Raw genomic sequence first — 23646 nt, 5'->3', positions numbered from 1 at the left:
GTGCTCCAGTTTCCTGCCACAGTCCAAAGGTGTGCAGGTTAGGTGGATTGGCCATGATAAATTGCCCTTCCAAAATTGCCCTTAGTGTTGGGTGGGGTTACTGGGTTATGGGGATAGGGTGGAGGTTGACCTTGGGTAGGGTGCTCTTTGCAAGAGCCGGTGAAGACTCGATGGGCCAAATGGCCTCCTTCTGCACAGTAAATTCTATGATAAATTACAGAGTCTGATGGCCTTTTTTTTCCGACAGTGGGATGTTAGTTGCATACCATACCATGGCTCTTTACTTTTGTATAAACGGGAGTGGGCAATCAAACAGCCAAGCTAACACTGATGGGTTCAAGCCTGTAAAACCCAGCAAAGAACCTTTGTTCCAGAGGCTGGGCGGAGTTAAAAGACAAAGAGAGAAAGAATGCTGTTCTGAACAGTTACATAGGAGAAGGATTTTGAAATCGACCGAGAGAGATCATGAAAGTTACAAAGGAGAAGTGTTTGGAAATCGGCCGAGAGAGGACATGAAAGTTGCCACTGAGACAGGCTTTGGAAAAGGGTTCAGAATGAATTTCCCTAACAGAAGAAAAATTGCTTCGTAAATGCAAGTATTGCTTTTAGTTGCCTGTGTAAATGGCATGAGAGCTGCATGTTCTGTTAAGGTGCTGTTTAATGGGAACTAGTGTGTCAAGGTTAAGAAACTACAGTAATCTGTTATTGTTAGGGTTGACGTTCAACCCTATTAGGGGGGTCCTCGAGCATGGCACAGCCTGGGTGCCAGGTGGCACTGTCAGAGTGTCAGGCTGGCAGTGCCATGGTGCACAGATGGCACCAGCAGTGGCAGACTGCCAAGAGGCTGAACACGCGGGGATCTCCGATCACTTGGGAGACCAACCCCAAAAGTGTTGTTCCGTCTGGACCCCATTTGTGGGGACCAGTGCTGAACAGCGCCTGGCTGGGGTCAACTCGGCGAGGCCATTAGATGCCGGTTGGCCGTCTGATCCAGTGGCAGCTTAGCGAAGTGAGCTTTTAGCTGCGCAAGTCTGGGTTCCGCCCATTGTGCGTCGGATCCAGATCGTGACATCTCGTATGATCTCACGATGTGTAATGGCCACCGGGAATCCCCGGAGAGGCTTCTTCCGGGATCTACCAGCTGTGTCCCATCCCCATTCCGATGGACATGGCTGGTAAATCGCGGCAGTTACTTCGCTGTGAGGTTAGGTCTGGTGCTCCTCAGGTTATGCCAAAGTCTGACTCCTGTCTTTCTGCTGACATCCATACCCTGAACGGGGTCTGCATCGGCAGCGTTTGTACCACTGTGCCCGAGGAGGTGGGGCATGGGGGGAGCAGACGGCAACAAGGGTGGGGTGCAAGCAGGCCTGCTGTGAAGAGTTACATGACAGAGGCTTCACATTTATCAGGTGTAACATGAATATTTGACATTTCCATTCCCCCTACCTACAGACAGTGACTCTGCCCTGACACTACTCAGTGATTATCTCTCTTCTTGGTCTTTAATGGTTTACCGCTACTTCAAGGTGTGTCCCCAGGATGCACATCAGAGGTGGAGGCAACCTGTTGCTTTCCATGCTGTGTGGTCTTTGATGTCTGTGGCAGACGTCCTCTGAAGGGCCTGGAGCCGGAGGGCCCTGGCAAACCTACCAGTGTCACAGGCTTCACTGTGCCACCATGTTGTGCCCGTTACCCTGGCGATGTGCTGGTGTTAGGAGAGAAGGGGGATTAAGAAGAGCTGGAGAACGCTGTTGACTCCTTGGTGGTAGGCCTCAGGTTGGCCCCCAGCACTTCCTCCTGCCTATAGGGCCCTGGGGGTCTCCATGGGATGGAGAGGCAGCTGGAGTGAGCTCTAGAGGCCTCTGAGTGACCTGGCTTTGCCAGTCCCAGCGACTGCGCATTGTCTACACCATGGTGTCGACATTCTCAGTGATGGTCCTCAGTGCCTCGGCAATGTCCACCTACATCTCTGACATATCCCTTAACGACTGGGACATGATGTTGAGGCCCTCAGTCATGGTTGTCACGGACTGAATCACGCCTTGGGAACCACCAATCGAGACACGGACGCATGCCCCAGGCTTTTCACTGTGGTCGCCACCCTAGCACAGTTGGCCTCGGTGCCATGCATTGTCGGCATTACTTCAGCACCCGTAGCCTTTGGGACTCCTCCAATCGGGTATGCGCTCGCTGGAGTATCGCTGACATCCCCTCCTGAATCTCACGGCTGTGTCCTTCCATCTGCATCAGCTCTGGGATAACCTTGTCCAGAGGCTCGGCATCTGACTGGGACCCAGCTGAGTCCTGGGATCCAGCAGACCTCCGATTGCTGTCACCCCTGGATGTTCCTGCCTCCACCTGATGTGCATCAGCAATTGTTTGGTGCTCATCCAATTGTGCCGCATGTGACTCCTGATCCACAGCGATGTGATTGATCTTGAAATGGGCCTAGCAAACCACAGTTCAAGGACAATTAGGGATGGATCATAAATGCTTGCCCAGCCAGCAATGCTGACACTCCATAAATGAAATTTTAAAATGAGACGGTAGTAGATAATTTTTTATGAAGGATGAATTTCGGTTGCCTCTTTTAGATGCTGACAGACCTGAAGTGGGTTTTCATCATTTATCCTACAGTTTCTTGCAGTCTCTTAAGTCACCCATTTCTGTCAATTTAGATTTCTAAACAGTGCTGACAGTGTGGGACCATTAAAACCATTAATAGGAAGTGTTTACAAAATCTTATATTTAGATTCAGCTATGAATTAATAAAACATTCCAAAGTACTTCACTTGAGTGTAATCAAACAAAATTAGTCATCAAGCCACAGAAGGATAGGTAGATTTTAAGGTACAACGAAAAAAAGACAAGGGGAGAAATTCTCCCCCAACGGCGCGATGTCCGCCGACTGGCGCCAAAAACGGCGCCAATCAGACGGGCATCGCGCCAGCCCAAAGGTGCGGAATGCTCCACATCTTTGGGGGCCGAGCCCCAACATTGAGGGGCTAGGCTGGCGCCGGAGGAATTTCCGCCCCGCCAGCTGGCGGAAATGGCGTTTGGTGCCCCGCCAGCTGGCGTGGAAATGCGGCGCATGCGCGAGAGCGTCAGCGGCCGCCGACAGTTTCCCGCACATGCGCAGTGGGGAGAGTCTCTTCCGCCTCCGCCATGGTGGAGACCGTGGCGGAGGCGGAAGGGAAAGAGTGCCCCCACGGCACAGGCCCGCCCGCGGATCGGTGGGCCCCGATCGCGGGCCAGGCCACCGTGGGGGCACCCCCCGGGGTCAGATCGCCCTGCGCCCCCCCCAGGAACCCGGAGCCCGTCCACGCCGCCTGGTCCCGCCGGTAAATACCAGCTTTGATTTACGCCGGCGGGACAGGCAATTTCTGGGCGGGACTTGGGCCCATCCGGGCCGGAGAATTGAGCGGGGGATCCTGCCAACCGGCGCGGCCCGATTCCCGCCCCCGCCCAATCTCCGGTACCGGAGACTTCGGCGGGGGCGGGATTCACGGCGGCCAACGGCCATTCTCCGACCCGGCGGGGGGTCGGAGAAAGACGCCCAAGGGGCGGGATTCTCCGACCCCACGCAGGGTCGGAGAATCGCCAGGGGCTGGCGTGAATCCCGCCCTCGCTGTGTCCCGAAGTCTCCGCCACCAGAGATTCGGCGGGGGCGGGAATCGCGCCACGCCGGCCGGCGGACCTACCCCTGCCGATTCTCCAGGCCGCGATGGGCCGAAGTCCCGCTGCTGGAATGCCTGTCCCACCAGCGTGGATTAAACCATCTTTTGAACGGCGGGACAAGGCGGCGCGGGCAGGCTCTGGGGTCCTGGGGGGGTCCTGGGGGGCGCGCAGGGTGTTCTGGCCCCGGGGTGTGCCCCCAAGGTGGCCTGGCCCGCGATCGGGGCCCACCGATCCGCAGGCGGTCCTGTGCCGTGGGGGCACTCATTTTCTTCCGCCTTCGCCATGGTCTTCACTATGGCAGAGACGGAAGAGACCCCCTCCACTGCGCATGGGCGGGGATGACGTCAGCAGCCGCTGACGCTCCCGAGCATGCGCCGACCCGCGTCGCCCGGCGAAGACCTTTCGGCCCCAGCTGGCGTGGTGCCAAAGACCTTTCCCGCCAGCCGGTGGAGCGCAAACCGCTCCGGCGCGGGCCTAGCCCCTCAAGATGAGGGCTTGGCCCCTAAAGGTGCGGAGATCTCTGCACCTTTGGGGCGGCCCGACGCCGGAGTGGTTCCCGCCACTCCATTACGCTGGAACCCCCCACCCCGCTGGTAGGGGAGAATCCCGCCCAAGGATAGAGTCAGGGGTATGGGGAGAAAATCCCAGAGTTTAGGATCTAGGCAGCTGAAGGCAGAGCCATCAATGGTAAAGTGCTTAAAGTCGGAGATGTTCAAGAGGCCAAGATTAGGTGAGTGCAGTTATCTCAGAGATTTATGGGCCTGGAAGAAGATTAAAGAGACAGGGAGGGATGAGGCTATCTCGGCATTAGAAAACAAGGATGAGAATTGACTGGAAACCAATGTAGGTCAACGAGCACAGGGTGAATGGGACTAGGTGTGAGGAAGGACAATGGCAGCAGAGTTTTGGATAACCTCAAGTTTACAGACAGTAGAATATGGGTGGCCAGCCGGGAATCCGTTAGAATAGTCAAGTCGAGATGTAACATAGGTATGAATGTGGGTTTCAGCAACAGAGGACCTGAGGCAGATGTGAGGTCAAGCAATGTTATGGAGGTGCAAAAAATGGTCTTAGTAATTGTACGGTTATGTACTTTGAAGCTTATCTTGGGCTCAAATATGACACCAAGATTGCAAACAGTCTGGTCTACTCTATTTAATTGGAGGAAATTCTGATCATCTAGTACTGCTGATCAGGTAAACAGTCTGATAGCTTAGCAACAGTGGAGAAGTTGAGAGAGGGGGTGGTGAGGGAGAGCTGGGTGTTGTTGGCATATATATGCAAACCAATACTGAGCCTTCGGATAATGTCACTGGGAGGCAGCATGTAGACAAAAGTTAGGAGTGGGCAAGGATAGAACCCTGGGGTACCAGGCGGTAACTGAGGTATTGATGCAAAACGTGTGGGAAAAGAAGCCATTACAAGTGATACCCTAGCTATGATTAGATAGCTAAGAATGAGGCGCAGTCCTACCCAGCCGGATGACTGTGGAGAAACTTTGGAGGAATAAGTTAGTACATTCTAAATCTGTCTGAAGAAGCGAGCAGATCCAAGCTGAGTGGGAAAGGTGGCCAACATTGTGCCATAAGGCATCATGGGAGAAGAAGTCAATGAACTTTAAAGAAACTAACAAGAAAATTGCTGCCCTGTGTAAAATGGATTTCATGAGGACCAGGGACTGAAAACACCCTTATTTTCAGAACATGAAGGACAGGCTCAGATGATGTCTAGTAAAATGCCCCTGTTTATGGAACATGAAGGATAAGCTCGACTGACGTCTGGAGCTGGAAGGATTGTTTAACTTAAACAGTATAAAATACGGTACCACTGAGATTTAACTAACGATAACCCGCGATCAACTGTCGGACATGCAGACCTGACTTTCAAAGCCCATAAGCCCCTCAGAGTGAACCTGGCCAAGCTCTCTCCAATGGGAAGTATACTTGACTCAAGGCATGAGGCTTGAAAGTTATGGAACTGTTTAAATAAAGAAATAGCTGTGTTTTTTATGAAATCTTAGAGAAATGATGTCAAACCTTTCCAGTATCAGAAAACTCATAAACTGAGTGCTTTCATTCCTTCAATCCCAAGTTTCCCAGAAAATCACAACTTTAGGTAAACAATGTTCAAATATTCTTGCTTACCAGACCAGAAAATCCACTAAAGAATGCAAACCAGATTTGGACGAAGGAAAATGCGAATGTCTTGTACAGGAAATATCTCAGGAACTTGCAGATCCTTAAGTATGACCATCGACCATGAACCAGAAGCAGCCGTTCAAGGTAGCGGAACTGCGCGAGTGAGTAATCGCTGGACAAAACAGCCTGCGTGCCCTCCTGACCGCTGATTCCAACTCCGATGTGCGCCGCTGGGGAAACACACAATAAAGTCACTCACCGTGTACAGGAGAACAGAAAGTCTGTTTCAGACCATTCACAGGTTATTGAGCGATATGGATCTTTGTGACTCCAAATGGATTGTAGGTCACCAAATCCAATGCCATTCAAGAGGAAGACCCACCTGCACCTCCTCCAGAGCAATGGGCAATAAATTCAACATCAGCCCAACACGGTGAAGGCAGAGCTGATGTGGGACTAGATCTCATATAAAGCATTATCCATCAGTCTATTCTACATCTTCAGTTATGGATGGCTTGCTCCAAAAGCAGAACAAAGCAAATTCAATTGCTCAATGACAATTCTAAACTCTGGGTATTGATACGTAATAATTAAACAAAAGAATTGAACTGATCTTGCTGGGGCTTTCGGGGACTAGGTGATCAGGGATGGCACGGGAAGAGGAGAGGAAAAGGTCAGAGAGCAGAAACAGGGGTCATTTTAACTTGGCGCACCCAAACAGGAAACCGATGGGAGTGGATTTCCCAGAAATGTTAGACTCCCCCCTATTTTACTCTCCAGTGAGATCAAGAGTGAAGACAAACATATGGGGTGTTGGGGAAATGGGTGGCAGATCCGATCCCATCAGTTTCCAGCCAGGGGGGTTGGGTTAAAATGACCCCTCTGCTGTCCGGAATGACGGGTAACCTTCTTATGTAGCTTTGGGACAATTGAACCATTTGACCCTGGTGTCAAAGTCAAGATTAGAAGAATGAGAGGAGATCTAACTGAGGTAAGATGATAAAGGTTATTGGCAAAGTAGATGTAGAACAGATGCTGCCTCTAGTGGGGCAATCTAGAACGAGGGAGTCATAGTTTTAGGATAAGGAATAGCAGATTTAAAACAGAGATGAGAAGAAATTACTTCTCTCAAAGGGTCATAAATCTGTGGAATTCACAAACCCAGAGTGTGGTGGATGCCGGGACATTGAGTAAATTTAAAGAGCAGCTAGATTTTTAATTAGTGATGGGTTGAAGGGTTATGGAGAATGGGCAGGAAAGCGGATTTGAGGCCAAGATGAGATCAGCTATGATCGTACTGAATGGCGAAGCGGGCTCAAGGGGCTGAAGACTAGAACGTAGAATCGAATCCCTACAGGTTCGAGCTTATAAAATGGAACATTCCGCTGCCTATGTGCCTTAATAATGTTACTGTTCTTTTAATTGCTCAGCATCCCTATAAAATAAAGTTGCCACTATTTCTGACAGCTCTTGTCACAGAATGATGGAATATTACGGCATAAGTGGAGGTCTTTCACCCAGTCAAGCCCATGCTATCCTTCTAGTTTTCTGTTCTCATGTTTCTCTCCAAACAAATATGCCTGTTCAGTCATGCTTCCCTGCTCACTCTCAATGTCTTTCAACATTCCCCCACCCCCCCAATCTCCCCCCTGCCCCCCTCGTCTCTCTCCAGCCCCCCCCCCGAAATGCCTGCCCAGCCATGTATGCTCTTACCGTCAGGTTAGACTCCAATCACCTGGACAGGACACAGTAATTAAGACAATGTGGTCGTCGAGCTGTGGAGAGCTGGATAGAATTTCATACAATTTACAGTGCAGAAGGAGGCCATTCAGCCCATCGAATCTGCACCGGCCCTTGGAAAGAGCACCCTACCTAAGCCCACACCTCCACCCTATTCCCGTAACCCAGTAGCCCCACCCCACCTTTTTTGGATTGGCAATTTAGCATGGCCAATCCACCTAACCTGCACATCTTTGGACTGTGGGAGGAAACCGGAGCACCCGGAGGAAACCCACGCAGACACGGGGAGAATGTGCAGACTCCGCACAGACAGTGACCCAAGCTGGGAATCGAACCTGGGACTCTGGAGCTGAGAAGCTACTGTGCTAACCACTGTGCTACCGTGCTGTGGATAGTTCCCCATCCACCTTAACCCACACGTCCCCTCTACCCCAGCCCCATCCCTCCCTCACCCCACCCCTCACACATATCTTGCTCAACCAGTAAACCATCCCACAATTACTGACTAACAACTGAAAATGACTAGCCGCCATATGGATTTGGGTTTTGCCCCTGCCTCCTCCCCTTTGAACTCTGCAAGCCTTTTCTTACTTTTCAGCATGTTTACATCATTTGCTCCGTCCCCAATGGCCAGCGTGATGGCACTTTTGTACTTTTTGACCAGCTGCACCACCATAGCTTTCTGATTGGGAGTGACGCGGCAGCAGATGACGGCCTTGCACTGACAAGCCAGCTCCACAAACGCTCGCTCGTGAGCCTCCTCCTCGCAGTCAACATCTTCTCTTGATTGTGGGTTAATGGCAGTTCTCAACCTCCAGCAACACTGTTTCTTCCTTTTCGATCGCTTCAAGCGTTTAATGAATTTATCCTAAATGCAGACCGTAAAATGAAGGTTAAAAATTAAGCAAGGGAATTGATTCTTGTGACTTAAGACTTCACCAGTGGGAGGAGATATTTCATCCAGGCCTCCCCTGTTACGTTGCAGTCTCTCACTGACAGTCAGGTACTGTTGAAGTACCTTAAGGATACACATTTTATATAACTTAATCTAACTTAAAATTGGCCAAACTGTACCAACATAGTTTGCCAGGTCAAGAGACTTTTCAAAGTAAAGTTATCTGCCATAACGTGTAACATAGAACATTACAGCGCAGTACAGGCCCTTCGGCCCTCGATGTTGCGCCGACCTGTGAAACCACTCTAAAGCCCATCTACACTATTCCCTTATCATCCATATGTCTATCCAATGACCATTTGAATGCCCTTAGTGTTGGCGAGTCCACTACTGTTGCAGGCAGGGCATTCCACGCCCTTACTACTCTCTGAGTAAAGAACCTACCTCTGACATCTGTCCTATATCTATCTCCCCTCAATTTAAAGCTATGTCCCCTCATGCTAGACATTACCATCCGAGGAAAAGGGCCCTCACTGTCCACCCTATCCAATCCTCTGATCATCTTGTATGCCTCTATTAAGTCACCTCTTAACCTTCTTCTCTCTAACGAAAACAGCCTCAAGTCCATCAGCCTTTCCTCATAAGATCTTCCCTCCATACCAGGCAACATTCTGGTAAATCTCCTCTGCACCCTTTCCAATGCTTCCACATCCTTCCTATAATGCGGCGACCAGAATTGTACGCAATATTCCAAATGCGGCCGCACCAGAGTTTTGTAAGGCTGCTTTTTCACAGATCAGCAAGAACCACGAGGCAGGAAACACGCTCAAGATCATGCTCGGTCTAGTTGTGAGGTGCACCATCATAAATAGAGAGCTGAGCACAACAGAACACTTCAAATACAAAAGCAAGTTACAGCGGGTGCTGGAATCTGAAACAGAAAATGCTGGATGATCTCAGCACTTCTGATAGTATCTGTGGAGAAAGAATGGAATGTTTGCGCCATTCTGTCTCCAGACATGCTGACAGACCTGCTGAGATTGTCTAGTATGTTCTCTTTTTGAGCCACACTTCAAAGCTGTGTTAAGTCCTTCAAGTTAAATCATGCCTAATAAAGAAATGTGTGCAGGAGAGCAAACGTTAGTTAACATGTCGGCCTTGGTGATACATTTATGTTTCAATAGTTGAATGAAATTTTGCAATTTCGCACAGCATTCCAGTTGGACACTGTTTTCCCACCTTTTAATTGGCTGCCTCTGGGAGGGTCACGTTTATTGCCCTGTCTTCCGTTTTCCTGGCTCGGCATTCATCCCGAAGTCAGGATCTTGACTCAGAGAGTCGTGAACACCGCCCAGTCCATCACACGAACCTGCCTCCCATCCATTGACTCCATCTACACCTCCCGCTGCCTGGGGAAAGCGGGCAGTATAATCAAAGACCCCTCCCACCCGGCTTACTCACTCTTCCAACTTCTCCCATCGGGCAGGAGATACAGAAGTCTGAAAACACGCACGAACAGACTCAAAAACAGCTTCTTCCCCGCTGTTACCAGACTCCTAAATGACCCTCTTATAGACTGACCTCATTAACATTACACCCTGTATGCTTCATCCGATGCCGGTGCTTATGTAGTTACATTGTATATGTTGTGTTGCCCTATTATGTATTTTCTTTTATTCCCTTTTCTTCCCATGTATTTAATGATCTGTTGAGCTGCTCGCAGAAAAATACTTTTCACTGTACCTCGGTACACGTGACAATAAACAAATCCAATCCCGGGAAAACTCAGCCCAGCCTCTCAGCAGGAATTCCGTCAAGCCCTCTAACAATTTTTTTATGTTCCATTGAGATCACCTCTGATTCTCCACAATTCCAGAGAATATAAGCACTCAATCCCTCATCATGGGATAACCCTCTCACCCCAGGAATCAATCTGCAGTTCTGTGAGCAGTTCTGGGCACCACACCTTAGGGAGGATATTTTGGCCTTGGAGGGAGTGCAATGTAGGTTTACAAAAATGATACCTGGATTATAACCTAACAGGAGGAACAGGAGGAGAGATTTCTCAAATTAGACCTGTTTTCGCTAGAATTTAGAAGGTTAAGGGGTGATCGGATCGCATTATTCAAGATATTAACAGGGAAAGATATATATGGTGGATAAAGATAAACTATTCCCACTGGTTGGAGAATCTAAAACTAGGAGCACAGTCTAAAACCTATGGCTTGACCATTCAGGAAAGATGTTAGGAAGGACGTCTTCACTCAAAGGGTGGTAGAGTTTTTGGAACGCACTCCCACAAACTGCAGTTGTAGCTAGATCAGGTGTTAATTTTAAATCCAAGATAGATAGATTTTTGTTAAGCAAAAATATTAAGGGATATGGGCCAAAAGCCCATGGAGTTAGCTTTATGGAGTTAGGCCACAGAGCAGCCATGACCCCATTGAATGGCGGGACTGGCTCAAGAGGCGGAATGGCCTACTCCTGTTCCTATGTAAACCTACGCAAGCCCCGGCCACTAGTTTCATTTATCAAGGTCATTATCTCACTCAGTTCAATGTCTGTTATATGGTTGGCTACTCTGAGCCCTGGACCTCGTTCATATTATATTACACACTGGGCTCTATGATATTGTGACAGCACACAGCATTAGAATGCTTCCATCTTCCTGGTCATTGTTAAGATCGGCGTATGGCAAAGTTGGATAAAATAAATCTTAACAGATGTGGTAAACACCACTAGTGGTATATTGTATGTATTACGGCACTGCCCGTATATTACAGGTACGACGGTAAATCCCTGCCTGCTGGCTCCGCCCAGCAGGCGGCGTATAAAAGTGTATGCTCTCCTGCGCTGATTCCATTCTGGTTCCAGCTGCGGGAGGCACAACATCTTGTGCAATAAAGCCTCGATTGTTCCACCCTTCTCGTCTCGTGGTAATTGACGGTATATCAACAGAATCCAGAGACAAATGTGTCAAAGAATCAGGTAACATACCAAGAAGCTCCCGGTGATAATCAGTGCCTTGTTACTGCACGACAGCATGTCCGGCTGCTCACTGTTGCTTATGGCCCCTGAAATAGTTGCAATGTTGTTCTCTTTGTATGTGTAGTTGTCCTTCTGTAACTTCTCCAGGGTTTTGCTGAGGTGGTGATATGACAGAAATGTTCACAGTGTTACTATTGGCTTATCAGTGGACAGTTCACTTTTCACACAAGCGCCCCCCCCCGGCTCACACTCTAGTAGTGAAGTCACACGCGTGCAAACCTGCTGAGCATGAACGCTTGCCACCGTTAAACATAACTAGGAGAATGAGCTGCTGAATATCCCTTCTTTCAAAGCAGGGAACGGAAAAACTCCTCACAAGAAGGTGGGGAGGGAGGGCAGTGGAGTCCAATGATGTAATCCTCTGGAGAAAGGGACGGAATGGCAACGAGACATTTTTATTAGGATAATTTCCCACACAAGTGATAAAGTGAAGTGCTTTGACACATTTATGTTATTTGGCATGCTTTGGGATCAACACAATAAAGTTTGCCATTACATTTTGTAATGACGGCAGCCCCCAATTACCACAGGCCATCCAGTGCGAGTTGGAAAGACTGGAATTAGGCCAAGCCTCAGAAACAGCAGGTTCCAATCTTCACCACCATCAGCCTCAAAGGTCACCCAGCGAGGGTGTGGCCAGGGCCTAGAGGATTCTCAGACTGTTAGCTTCCTCAGCCCGGACCTGCCAGTACTGTTGGGCCCTGAGGCTTCAATAACAGTTGTCTTAGCAACAGGCCCACCCCCACTATTGCATACCTCCCTACCAATGCCAGGGAGGTTTAAATTGGAGAATATCTTCTACACTCCGAATATTCTGGCGGGTACATCCCAAAACTGAAGCAATTCATCAACAGAGAACTGCATCATTCATTACTCACCTGATATCATGCCCATCAAAAAGCACCATTCGATCTGAGAGTAATTTACAGGAATATCCAATATTTACCGCCGTTTCTGTTAAAAATGGAAAAAGACAGAGAAAAGTCAAGGAAGGTAACTCCCATTCATTCAAAACAGTGAATTACATAATGCTGTTCCTTACCTAATCATAATCACATGCTTTTTACCAATATCTTTATTCACCTATGTTCCAATGGGGGTGGTGGGGGAGACGATATTCACGTTGTGGTGGGGGTGGGGGGGGGGGGTTCCCCGGTGCTTCAGGGGAGGGTGTCTTGATTTCCTGGGCAGGGAGAGGGGGCCTTTGATCTAGGTCGGAGATCACAGGGGCCTTTAAAAAGGGGGCCCCGATCTTAGGATTCCTGACCTAGGCCCCACCCCACCAGCTGAGTGTGAACCTCGCTTCCTCTTTTAAAATGCACAGAGTGTTCGATGCGGCACATCAATCTAGCTGCGAAGCCGACCAGCTGCATATCGGGGGCGGAATTCTCCGACCCCCCACCGGGTCGGAGAATCGCTGGCCGCGCGAATCGCACCACGCCGCTCCGATGCCGGGAAGCAATTCTCCGCAGAGCGGAGAATCAGCTCCACTGGGGCCGGCGTGGTTGGCGCGGCGCCGGTCGGGGTATGCACCGACTCTCCGGCCCGGGCCGTGCTGGCGCGCCGTTTCTCCGGCCCGGATGGGCCGTCACCAAAAAGCCGAGTCCCGCCGGCGCCATCCTAACATCCTCTGAGCCGGCGCGACCTCGGCGACGAAGGGTCCGGGGGCGGCCTGTGGGGGGGGGGGAAGGGGGGGGGCGTGGTTCCAACCCCGGAGGGGGGAGGCCTCTGTAGGGGCCTGGTCCGTGATCGGGGCCCACCGATCGGCGGGCCGGCCTCTCTGTTCCCCGGCCTCCTTTCCTCCGCGCCGGCTCCTGTAGCCCTGCGCCATTTGGCGTCGGGACCGCCGCAGGGAAGAAGGCCACTGCGCATGCGCTAGTTGGCACCGGCCCAACTGCGCATGTGCGGACCCGGCGGCACCGGGTTCAGGCCGGAATCAGCAGCTGGAGCGGCGTGGGCCGCTCCAGCGCCGTGCTAGCCCCCTGTGGGCCGCAGAATGGGGTCCCGGAGCAGGCGCCGACGCTGGAGTAAAACACTCCCGTTTTTACACCGGCGTCGGCACTTAGCCGCACGATGGGAGAATCCCGCCCCGGTTTTCTCACCAGAGTCAACACTTCCCATTTTTGGGAAGATTCCGCCCAGTGGCCAGGACTTTCCGATGCTGTCAGTGGTGGGCAGTGTCGCTGGCAGGTCAGGAAAATTCGGAGAGCCGTGGCTTTTAACGGCACACCACATTTTCTCGCCCTGCCCATGACGATGCTCGCTGGTGTCATGGTTGGGAAATCTCTCCCCATGACTTTGCACAGTTATAATGACAGTGGTAGGCATGTCAGCTGTCTTCCTATGATGTAAATGACCTTTACCGATATCACACCTTCATCTCTTTTAAACTTTTGATAAATGAGACTATTGAACCCTCTCAGTGTAAATAATTAACATACCTCAGTATCCTTTACCTGCTGATCTCTCTCACCTTCATTGTGTTCAATCTAATAGAGATGTTTGTTGAAATGAAATGTCTACAGACAAAACATTAACCTGTTGTTTCTTATTTCAGATTCTGATGTGCCATCTGTAAAATTCCAGGTGTTACTGTTCTCTGGCTAAATCAAATATTCTCCAACTGCGCCTTGCAGAACATCACACAATTCGGGCACCCCCATCGATACGTAATCTCTTTTTTGTTATTCTTTCATGAGGTATAGACAGCACTGGAAAGGCCACTATTTATTGCCCACCCTTAAGTGCCCTTGGACTGAGGGTGACACAGTTGTTAGCACTGCTGCCTCACAGCACCAGGGACCCGGGTTCAATTCCGGCCACGGGTGACTGTCTGTGTGGAGCTTGCACTTGCTCCCCGTGTCTGCCTGGGTTTCCTCCGGGTGCTCCGGTTTCCTCCCACAGTCCAAAGAAGTGTAGGTTAGGTGGATTGGCCATCCTAAATTGCCCTTTAGTGTCCAGGGATGTGCAGGTTAGGTTAAGGGCGGGGAAGTGGGCTTGAGTAGAGTGCTTTTTCAAAGGTTTGGTGCATGCTCGATGGGCCGAATAGTCTATGAGATGCTTTCTAGGCTACTTCAGAGGACAGCTTGGATTCAACGATATTGCTGGAGTTTGGAGGCATATGTAGGCCAGACCAGGTAAGGATGACAAGATTTCTTTCCCTCAAAGGGCAGATGGGTCCTTATAACAATGAATGATAATTTCATGGTCAACCATTACTGAGACTGGCTTTCCCTTGCAGATTCGTTAATTGAGTTTGAATCCCACCAGCTGCTGTGGTGGGATTTGAACCCATGGGGATGATTTTGAGCCCGCGCTAGCCGTGCTTGGGTTGGGCGACATGGGCGCAAAGTCCGAAGAGAATCGGAAAACACTGGGGCCGGAAATCTCCGTCTGTTGGGATTCTCTATTCCCACTGGCAGCACACCCCTGCCTGCAGGCTTCCCACCGGCATGGGGTGGCTTCAATGGGAAATCCCATTAATAAGTGGCGGGAGTAAAGAATCCCACCCCTAGCGATCAGCGCGCCGCCGAGAAACACGTGACTGGGGGACCGGAGAATCCCGCCCATGATTCTCACCAGAGCGATGACCTTTCCAGATTTTCCCCGCCCCCTTGCTGGTGATATAATGAGGTTCATGGTCAGAACCTCAAGGGCGGGAACCCATTTAAACAGATTTTAATGAATTTAGGTATTATTAACAGGCCCCCTGCCACATGATCCCTCCTCAATAAATATTTATATTTCGCCAATATGAGGTTTACAACAGGTTTGGCCAAATGAGAATCAGTCGATGGGGTTCCTCAGGCTCACAGAAGTACAGGGGGGGGGGCAGCCTGGCACTGCCCTCTGGCACAGGTCTGGCACTGCCAGATTGGCACTGTCTTAAAGTGACAGTGCCAAACTGTGCCGGGGCAATGCCTGGGTGGGCCCTTGGGGGGGGGGGGGGGGGGGGGGGGGGGTTAATTTATGCATCGGGAGGGATGGGGGAAAGAGTGGGCACGGGGGGGGGGGGGGGGGGGGGCATGGTAGAGTACCGGTGGTACTTCCACAGTGGTGCGCAGGGAGGGGAAATGCCGGGGGGGGGGGGGGGGGGGAGAACGGGCCTCCAATAACTCCGTGGTAGGGGCTGGGGGCCGTTAAGTTTTAGTGCTGATTGGGGCATCCTTTAAAGATGGCGTTCTGATCTCTGTGGAGCTGGTCCTATCAGGCCCCTGCCAGAGTGACTGCATAAACCACGCCCACTGATTTTGTTTTCTTTAAAGAGGCTCAAGATCTGAAGAGAAATCTGTGCAACTGGAGAGCTACATGTCGTTTTCAGTCTGAGCCTGACACTTTGCCAAATTCTGGTAAGATTCCACACCATAACCCCAGAACATTGCCTCTATATTACTAACCCAGTGACATTACCACTATACTATCGTGCCTTACATCCTCTGTTTGCTGAGTGTACAACACAGAATAATCAGAGTGATTCACTCAACTCATGAAAAAAAAAAATGGAAGAAGCTGATGAGGAATATTTATATATATATATATGTATTTATATTATATATTTCAGTAAATAAGTAGTCTGACAGTTCCAGCACCTTTCTTGTCTCCAGTCAGTACCCAGATTTTAATATCTGCCTCCTTCAAGTTCTGAATGGTTTCAGGGACTCCATCTTGCAATTTATCCTCGATAGCAGTGGCTCCGATAAGCTGCAATATAAATACAAATAAGGACTTCACTCCACTTAAGCAAAATCCTTTTATTGATTTGCAAATATTATATTCAAAATAAGAGTGTATTATGGAGAACCATGCAGAAATAGAGCTCAAGATTCCATTGCTGTTATATTAGAATTTCAGAACATTCGTAGTCTAACATTTTCATTATTTTTGCATTTGATTTCAGATTACCCCCTTCTTGATTTTCCAGGCTGTGGCAGTTTACCCAGTAGGCTATCAAGATCAGGAAGGTTGTAAGTTTGAGCCTATGCTAGATTAGACTGCTCAAGGTTGGTTCTTACAATGAACCTGAATGTCCTGAGGAGGAGTGGAGGAAAATTGTTCAGAGCTACCGTTACCTAACGCGATCTCACCCGCCTCTGCTAGAAATGCATGCCCGAGTGCATTGGGTTAAAATAGGATCTAAAATAGGCTTCCTCTTTGTTCCCAGCAGACAGCTGGGTTTGTGTGGAAACATTTTCACAGCGATATGAATGAAAGTTTTGCAGATCAAAGATCTGAGGGGGTTTAAACCCAGCTGACTGGTTTTATCTTTCCAGGAATTCACAGGTGCTGCTTCCTGTGCCTGAGCCAACAGGTGTATTGCCCAGGTGAGTTTTAAGGCAATGATAATTTTTCACTGTCCCAGTCTGGACGGCTCTCTAGCTTCCACACAGGGGTCTCCCTTGTGGGGAGTTTCTGGTGGGGGACTCTATAATCGAGGGATATCTGTTGGGGGTCTTTGTAATTGGGGTCTCCCTGGTTGGGGAGGGGGGGGGGAAAGAGTTAGTGGGGCAGGTCTGGTGGTAGGCAAGATTTGCTGCCAGGGGGTGGGGGTCATTGGCTCTCTGATGGTCTTTGGGGGCAACTCTCTTAAAAAGTTACGGCCTTGGCCCACCGCAAGGTCCACCATGTCCGGGCCACGTTTGTAAATATCTGCACCAATTTTCGCCCACGATTCACGCGGGCTTGAAAAATACCAGGCGGGTTATCTAATCCCGCGGTGTGTCCACGCCATCATAAACGCCGTCGCGTTTTACGACGGCGTGAACGGGCCGAGATGAGGACTAATTCTGGCCCCTACAGGGGGCCAGCACGACACTGGAGCGGTTCACACGCCTCCAGCTGCCGATCCCAGCGCGAACTGGGTGCCGCGGGATCCGCGCATGCACAGTGGTGCCGGCGCCAACGCGCGTATGCGCAGTGGCCGCCTTCAACGCGCGGCCCCTGTAGCGCCATGTTGCGTCGGGGCCGGCGCGTTGAAGGAGGCTACTGTGCATGTCGCAACATGGCGCTACAGGGGCCGGCACGTAGGAAAGGAGGCCCCCAGCCAGAGAGGCCGGCCCGCCACATCGGAGGAACACCCCCCCCCCCCCCCCGGCCCCTTCAACGCCGAGTTACTGCTGGCTGAAAGCAGGTGTAGACGACACCAGCGGGACTCGGCGTTTTTACGACGGCCGCTCGGTCCATCCCGGGCCGAAACCGGCGGGCCGGCTGCGTAGAGCAGCCCCCGACCGGCGGCGCGCCAACCACGCCGGCGCCATTTCTCCACTCTGCGGAGAATCGCATGCCGGCGTCAGGGCGGCGTGGTGCGATTCGCGCCGGTCGTGGGGATTCTCTGGCCCGGCCCCGGGCTGAGAGAATCCCACCCATGGTGCGCGGCCCATTAACAGGATGCAAATGAGTCCTTGGCACTGTGAGGCAGCAGCACTAACCACTGTGCCATCGCGCCACCCCCAAGTTAAAACTGAAAATGGAGGGAATACTCAGCAGTATAGTTAAAGGAGATTTTCCCACATTTCTGTTTTGTTTTAGCAGTTACAATGGGCCTGACAGACTCCACACTATAAATTGGATTGTTTAAACCAATTAATCTCTCTCAGAAATGAATTATCAGTTAAATAAGTGGTGAGTAATTGATGTTAAACACACTTACACCTACAGTATTGTTTGAATTGTTATTCACACTTTAAGTGAAATGTTGAAAACAATTGTCATATTTTCAGCTGAGAAAAATGGATGTTAATCAATTGGAGCAGCACGGTAGCATTGTGGATAGCACAATTGCTTCACAGCGCCAGGGTCCCAGGTTCGATTCCCTGCTGAGTAACTGTCTGTGCGGAGTCTGCACATTCTCCCCGTGTCTGCGTGGGTTTCCTCCGGGTGCTCCGGTTTCCTCCCACAGTCCAAAGATGTGCAGGTTAGGTGAATTGGCCATGCTAAATTGCCCTTAGTGACCAAAAAGGTTAGGAGGGATTATTGGGTTACGGGGATAGGGTGTAAGTGAGTCGGTGCAGACACGATGGGCCGAATGATCCCCTTCTGTACTGTATGTTCTATGTTTCAACAGTATTCAAACTGATTCTGATCACAACACAATATTTAGCAATAAGACAATGAGGAAAGTGTCACTTATGAAAATAAAATTTGATTACTGAGGAGAAGGCCGAACTCTCACATTGTGCTCAAGTTGTATTTCTGACGCCTTTAACTTGGTAAAATGTCCCAAGGCACATTTCTGGGAAATAATAAGACAAAATTGACATTGAGCTGAAGGAGAGAAGAGGGCAGGTGACTAAAGCTTGGTCAAAGAGTTGGGTTTTAAGGGCCAGCTTATCGGAGCAGGGAAAAATGGAGGCGATGGGAGGCTCAGGGAGGAGATGTCAGAGCTTGGGGCCTGGATAGCTGAAGGAGCTGGAGAAAGTAGGGAACGGACAAGAGGCCAGAGTTGGAAGAGTTCTCAAGAGCGCCGCTAGGCTGGCAGAGTTTACAGAGATATTCACAGGTGAGGTTATGGAGTGATTTGAACAGAAGGATAAGTTGTACCAAATTCTGCTCATGATTTAGATTTGGTAGTGAGGGGCAAGGGAGTGTGACTTGGAGATCAGCCTGTCACTATCAATTTCCAAATGACATACCAACACAAGTATACATTCAATTGGTAATGCTGCCCATTCCAACCATCAGGCCCTGAATTCTGACAGCATTTGTGGAAAGAAAAGGGAGCTAACGTTTTGAGTCTGGATGAGTCTTTGTCAAAGTTGACAAAGAGTCACCCAGACTCGAAATGTTCGCACCCTTTTCTCTCCATAGATGCTATCAGACCTGCTGAGATTGTCCATTATTATTCTGTTTTTGTTTCAGATTCCAGCATCCGCAGTAATTTGCTTTTCTTTAGGTGCTGAATTCTCTCGGCATTATTAAAGGCCTGAACGGTGAGATTATCCTGGAGATGCTTAACTCACTTGAGAGCATCATGTTGGCTGTATGTAAATAATTATGCCTAGAGGCGGCAGGTCAGTCTGGTGGCGATACCCTTTGTTACTTGGCAAACAACAGTTTGATTTGGAAACACTGCTTTCAGCCAAGTCTATTTGATAAAGATGATGGCTTACCACCAGATCTGTTTCTATTTCTTCATACAACTCTTCGAGCAATCTCCCACGATTCTGAAGAACAACACTGGCTTTATGCTGCCTTTGGTTCCAGTCTTTGAAGTAGCTTTCGTCCACTTCTTTGTATGCCAGGCACAATGTCCGCAGTGTTTGTGCAGCGAAATACTGCAGAAAGCATATCAATTTTCACAACACAGTTCTGGAAAATGAAGCTTACCTTCAAGCTAGCATTGATTTACGCCACAATTTATGTGTGAAAAGATTATGGAAGATACAGTATTCGCTCTGCTGCCTGCCTCGACAATATTTCATAAGCAAGAGATGCTATTTCTAATATGACATTTCTAATATTTGTGCTGAGACGGTAACACATTTAAAATGAGGAATATTTACAGTACTCCAGGGAAAAAGACAGTCGGAAAGTCAGACTTTTCCAGAGATTTTCAGAATTATGGAAAATATATTTAAAAGCTTACTTTAATCATTTGAAAATAATGTGTTTCGGTAACGGAAATTTTTTAATGCTATTCCACCCCATATTTTAAAATGTAGGGCCAGCAGAGACACAATGGGCTGACTGGCCTCCTTCTGTGCCGGAATGTTTTTCCCTGTTTCCATGTTTAAAAGTGTCCACTGGCTCCAGTTGTCACACATCCTCCCTCAGGGGGAACAGCAGGGTGGACTAAATCTCAGTCAGTGTTGGCCAAAAACCAACTGACAGAGGATTCGATCGGTGACGCCATTCCTTCCCTCACTCCAAGCCATAATATTCCAGGGTCACAGAGCGTTTCAACTCTTAGACCAACAAAGAACTGATAAGCTACTCAGCAGCAGCCTTCAAAATAGTATCAATATTGAGGATTTGACTTGTTCTCAGGGCCCTATCGAGATAATTCTGACTCATTGGTGGTATTAAGTCACTCACTTCAAGCCTTTATTTACAGTTCCTTTCAAAATTGCAGGTGTAAATTCATTTTAAAAATGGAAGATTGAAGCTTTCAAAATGGCCACAGGTGCCCAGCTAGCTACATAAAGTCAGGTCAGGTGATTAGTCACTGTTCTGTCAGGAACCAGTCAATAGGCAAAATGCAAATGTGACAGTAGTACCCAATCTTGACACAATAACTGTATTGTGATATTATAATGCTATCATCACCAAGATGCATTGATTCCAAATTTGCCTCATTGTTTATGTGGTGAACGTATTATAGTAACCATTCACCACTGTACTACATTGTACCATGCTGTTGCCCATGTGGGCTCCACCTATGGACCATTGTACTGTACTACACTGATTGTATCATGTTGGTGCTCTTGTGGGTGCCGCCCCTGGCTCCGCCCCCTTGAGGGGAGGTATAAAGAGCAGCTGCCCGGTAGGCGACTCTCATTGCAGAACAGTCGCAGGCAGGTACTGTTCTAGTTGATTAAAGCCACTGTTCACTTCAATTCTCTGTCTCTTGTGAATTGATGGTCGCGTCAGTTTACACTTGAGGTGACTACAATTTTATGAAATTCCTTCCCCCCAATATCCGTAAACCTGTTAGCCCCAAGTCCTATATCTAATTCCTTCTTGAAATCACATGTTTTGGCCTCAATTCTCTGTCCTGAATTGAGTACCTATTTCAAGTTCCCAACACTGCTGTTGGTATGATATTCTGTTTGGTTACTGTGTTTGTGTTAATCATTGTTTCCAGCACTTTGATTAAACTGCTGCTTTAGAAGTTCCATTTCCACTGGAGCCAATTATTGCCTCCTACAGTTCAGACAAATGGGAGTTATCACTTATTTTGGGGCCTCACGCTGATGTTATGCTCCCATTACACATTGCCAAGTGCAAGAAGATCCATGACTCATTACATTAACACTGCAAAGATGATACCATAAATACCATTATTATATTGGTGATTGGATCCATGGTGAAAATGGCTATATTCCAGTCCTTATTGTGTAATACACCATGTGCAAACAGGACCCAGTACAGACGATGATTTAGGTTCCCACATGGGGAGCTGGATTTTGTGGAGCACACGGGAGCAGGCAAGATGGCCGGCAGGCACAGAAAACTGTGCGGGAGGTCGTGTGTCAAGATTTCCAGGGGCGGGAAAACTGTAAGCGATCAAGTCAGCAGCGGGATGGTAACATAACGGTAAACCCATTAGCAGCGGGAAGCTCATTGCCATGCTTAATGCAAATGTAATTCAAATTGAATTAATGCTGCCTCCCCAATTTAATGAAACTCACATGTGCCTCGTGCGCCTTCATTAACCAGCCCAGTGAAAATCGGTGATTTAAATGTAGCTTAACTGGCTCAGTGTAAAAGTGTTTGGATTTGCATCAGACTGAGACACAGCAAGGTGCATTGCTTTTGGAGAACTTGGATGGAATTCTCTGGTTGTTGCGATTCACTTTCCCCGCCGGCGGCGCACACTCACTCGTGGGTTTCTCGGTGTGTGGTGTGGTTACAATGGAAAATCCGATTGACAAGCGGCGATCGAACGGCGCACCGCCAAGAATCACATGGCTGGGGGACCGGAGAACCCAGTCCCTTTTATTTTGTGTTGAAATGTGGTCAGCTTAAACTTTGAGGGGTGGGGCCTGAGGTAGGAAGGGCATAAATCCAAACCATTGGGTCTAAACATTAAAGGGGCAGCTCATTGCCGAGGGACAGAGGGGACCACGCATTAACGTAACATCAATTTCCGAAGGAGGTGGATCCTGTGAACACTGCCTTGAGAGGAAGAAGCTTTGGCCCAATGGGAATCATTCACCCTGTATTCCTTCATCCTCAAGCACTGGGGGGAGGGGTGGGGGGTTGAGCACAGCACTGCCAACTTATAACTGGATCACAGGGCTGTCTGCCTTTTTTGTACCACGCCATCTCCCGCACGGGGATTAGACGTCGCGGGTCTCCTGCCATGTGATTCAGTGATAAGCCCTTGTCACCTATTTTGTGGGAAATTACTGCCACGTGATTGTGTCTAGGCAGCCGCATCCTTCTCGTGCCAAATTCCCAATTATTTCTGAGCTCTCCAGCACAGGCAGCGAAAGCCAGACAAAATCCAGCCCAGGGTCTCAATCTCACTGAGATCTAAAGTCATTATTATTCTAGAAAGTGCGCTTGCACGTAATATCATTGTCAGTGGTTTTAGAATTGTTTTGAAATTCTGCATGCAAAAATTCAAGTATTTTAAAAATTAATTTACTTTCAAGTAGAAGGGCTGTTTGCACAAATTGGCTTTTGTTCCAATGAGTATGGGCCAAAAATGATCAACTTGCGTTTCGATAGCTTCTTTAACATAGTAAAACATCCCAAAGTTCTTTGCAAAAGCATTATCTGACGTGATTTGACATTGAGGCACATAAGGAGAAAAAGGGAAATAAAATCATCCGACCATAAGATGTAGGAGCAGAGGTAGGCCATTCAGCCCATCCAGTCGGCTCCGCCATTCAATGAGACTATAACTGATCTGATCTGATAATCCTCAGCTCCAACATCCCACCTCATTCCCAAAACAAGATCCAGTCTTTACTGCCCTCTGTGGTAAAGAATTCCACAGATTCGCTACCCTCCTCATCTCAGTCTTAAATGATGGGCTTGCAATCAGAGATTCCACCAAAAGCAGCACACGCGAGGACCACTGTATTCTTTGAAAAAGGATTGCCATCTGCTTGAAATCTAGGGCGGGATGTCCCGTCCAACATGCCCATGTTTTTCGGCGGCAGAAGCAGCCCCCAGCGGGATTTACCATTGTCAATGGGATTTCCCAGTGACTGCACCCCTCATCACCGGGAGATTCATGTGCCGGTGTGGGACCACAATATCTCGCCAGTATGAATAGTTGGTAAACTAGCAGTTGAGGGAGTTTCGTTTTTGCTCTACCTGCATGCAATTAATAATATTCCTAAAAAACGGACCCCTAACAGCACTGCCGGTTTAAAGTGAGCTCATTTGGGTGATCTCCAGACACCATTATTATAGTGAATATATTGTGGCGTCAGGGTCACTGTCATGTGGGAATTCCAAGCAATTGGGATAAAGGAC

General features: G+C 49.0%; 1 protein-coding gene across 5 annotated transcripts in view; it reads right to left on the bottom strand.

The window, feature by feature from the left end:
• The window catches only part of LOC140395090 (phospholipid-transporting ATPase IC-like), a 131589-nt gene that overhangs the window by 35090 nt on the left and 72853 nt on the right, over window positions 1–23646 (bottom strand). For all 5 annotated transcript variants that reach the window (XM_072482476.1, XM_072482479.1, XM_072482480.1 and 2 more), the window contains 6 exons: window positions 19605–19769; window positions 16089–16200; window positions 12378–12453; window positions 11449–11593; window positions 8148–8424; window positions 5823–6046 (listed from right to left, as the gene is read on the bottom strand). In XM_072482476.1, the coding sequence (XP_072338577.1) occupies window positions 5823–6046; window positions 8148–8424; window positions 11449–11593; window positions 12378–12453; window positions 16089–16200; window positions 19605–19769 (999 nt within the window). The remainder of the gene's footprint in view (window positions 1–5822; window positions 6047–8147; window positions 8425–11448; window positions 11594–12377; window positions 12454–16088; window positions 16201–19604; window positions 19770–23646) is intronic.

This window comes from Scyliorhinus torazame, chromosome 18 (genome assembly GCF_047496885.1).
Source record: "Scyliorhinus torazame isolate Kashiwa2021f chromosome 18, sScyTor2.1, whole genome shotgun sequence".
In the NCBI taxonomy this organism is placed as follows: Eukaryota; Metazoa; Chordata; class Chondrichthyes; order Carcharhiniformes; family Scyliorhinidae; genus Scyliorhinus; species Scyliorhinus torazame.
This window is presented reverse-complemented; position numbering and strand designations above follow the sequence as displayed.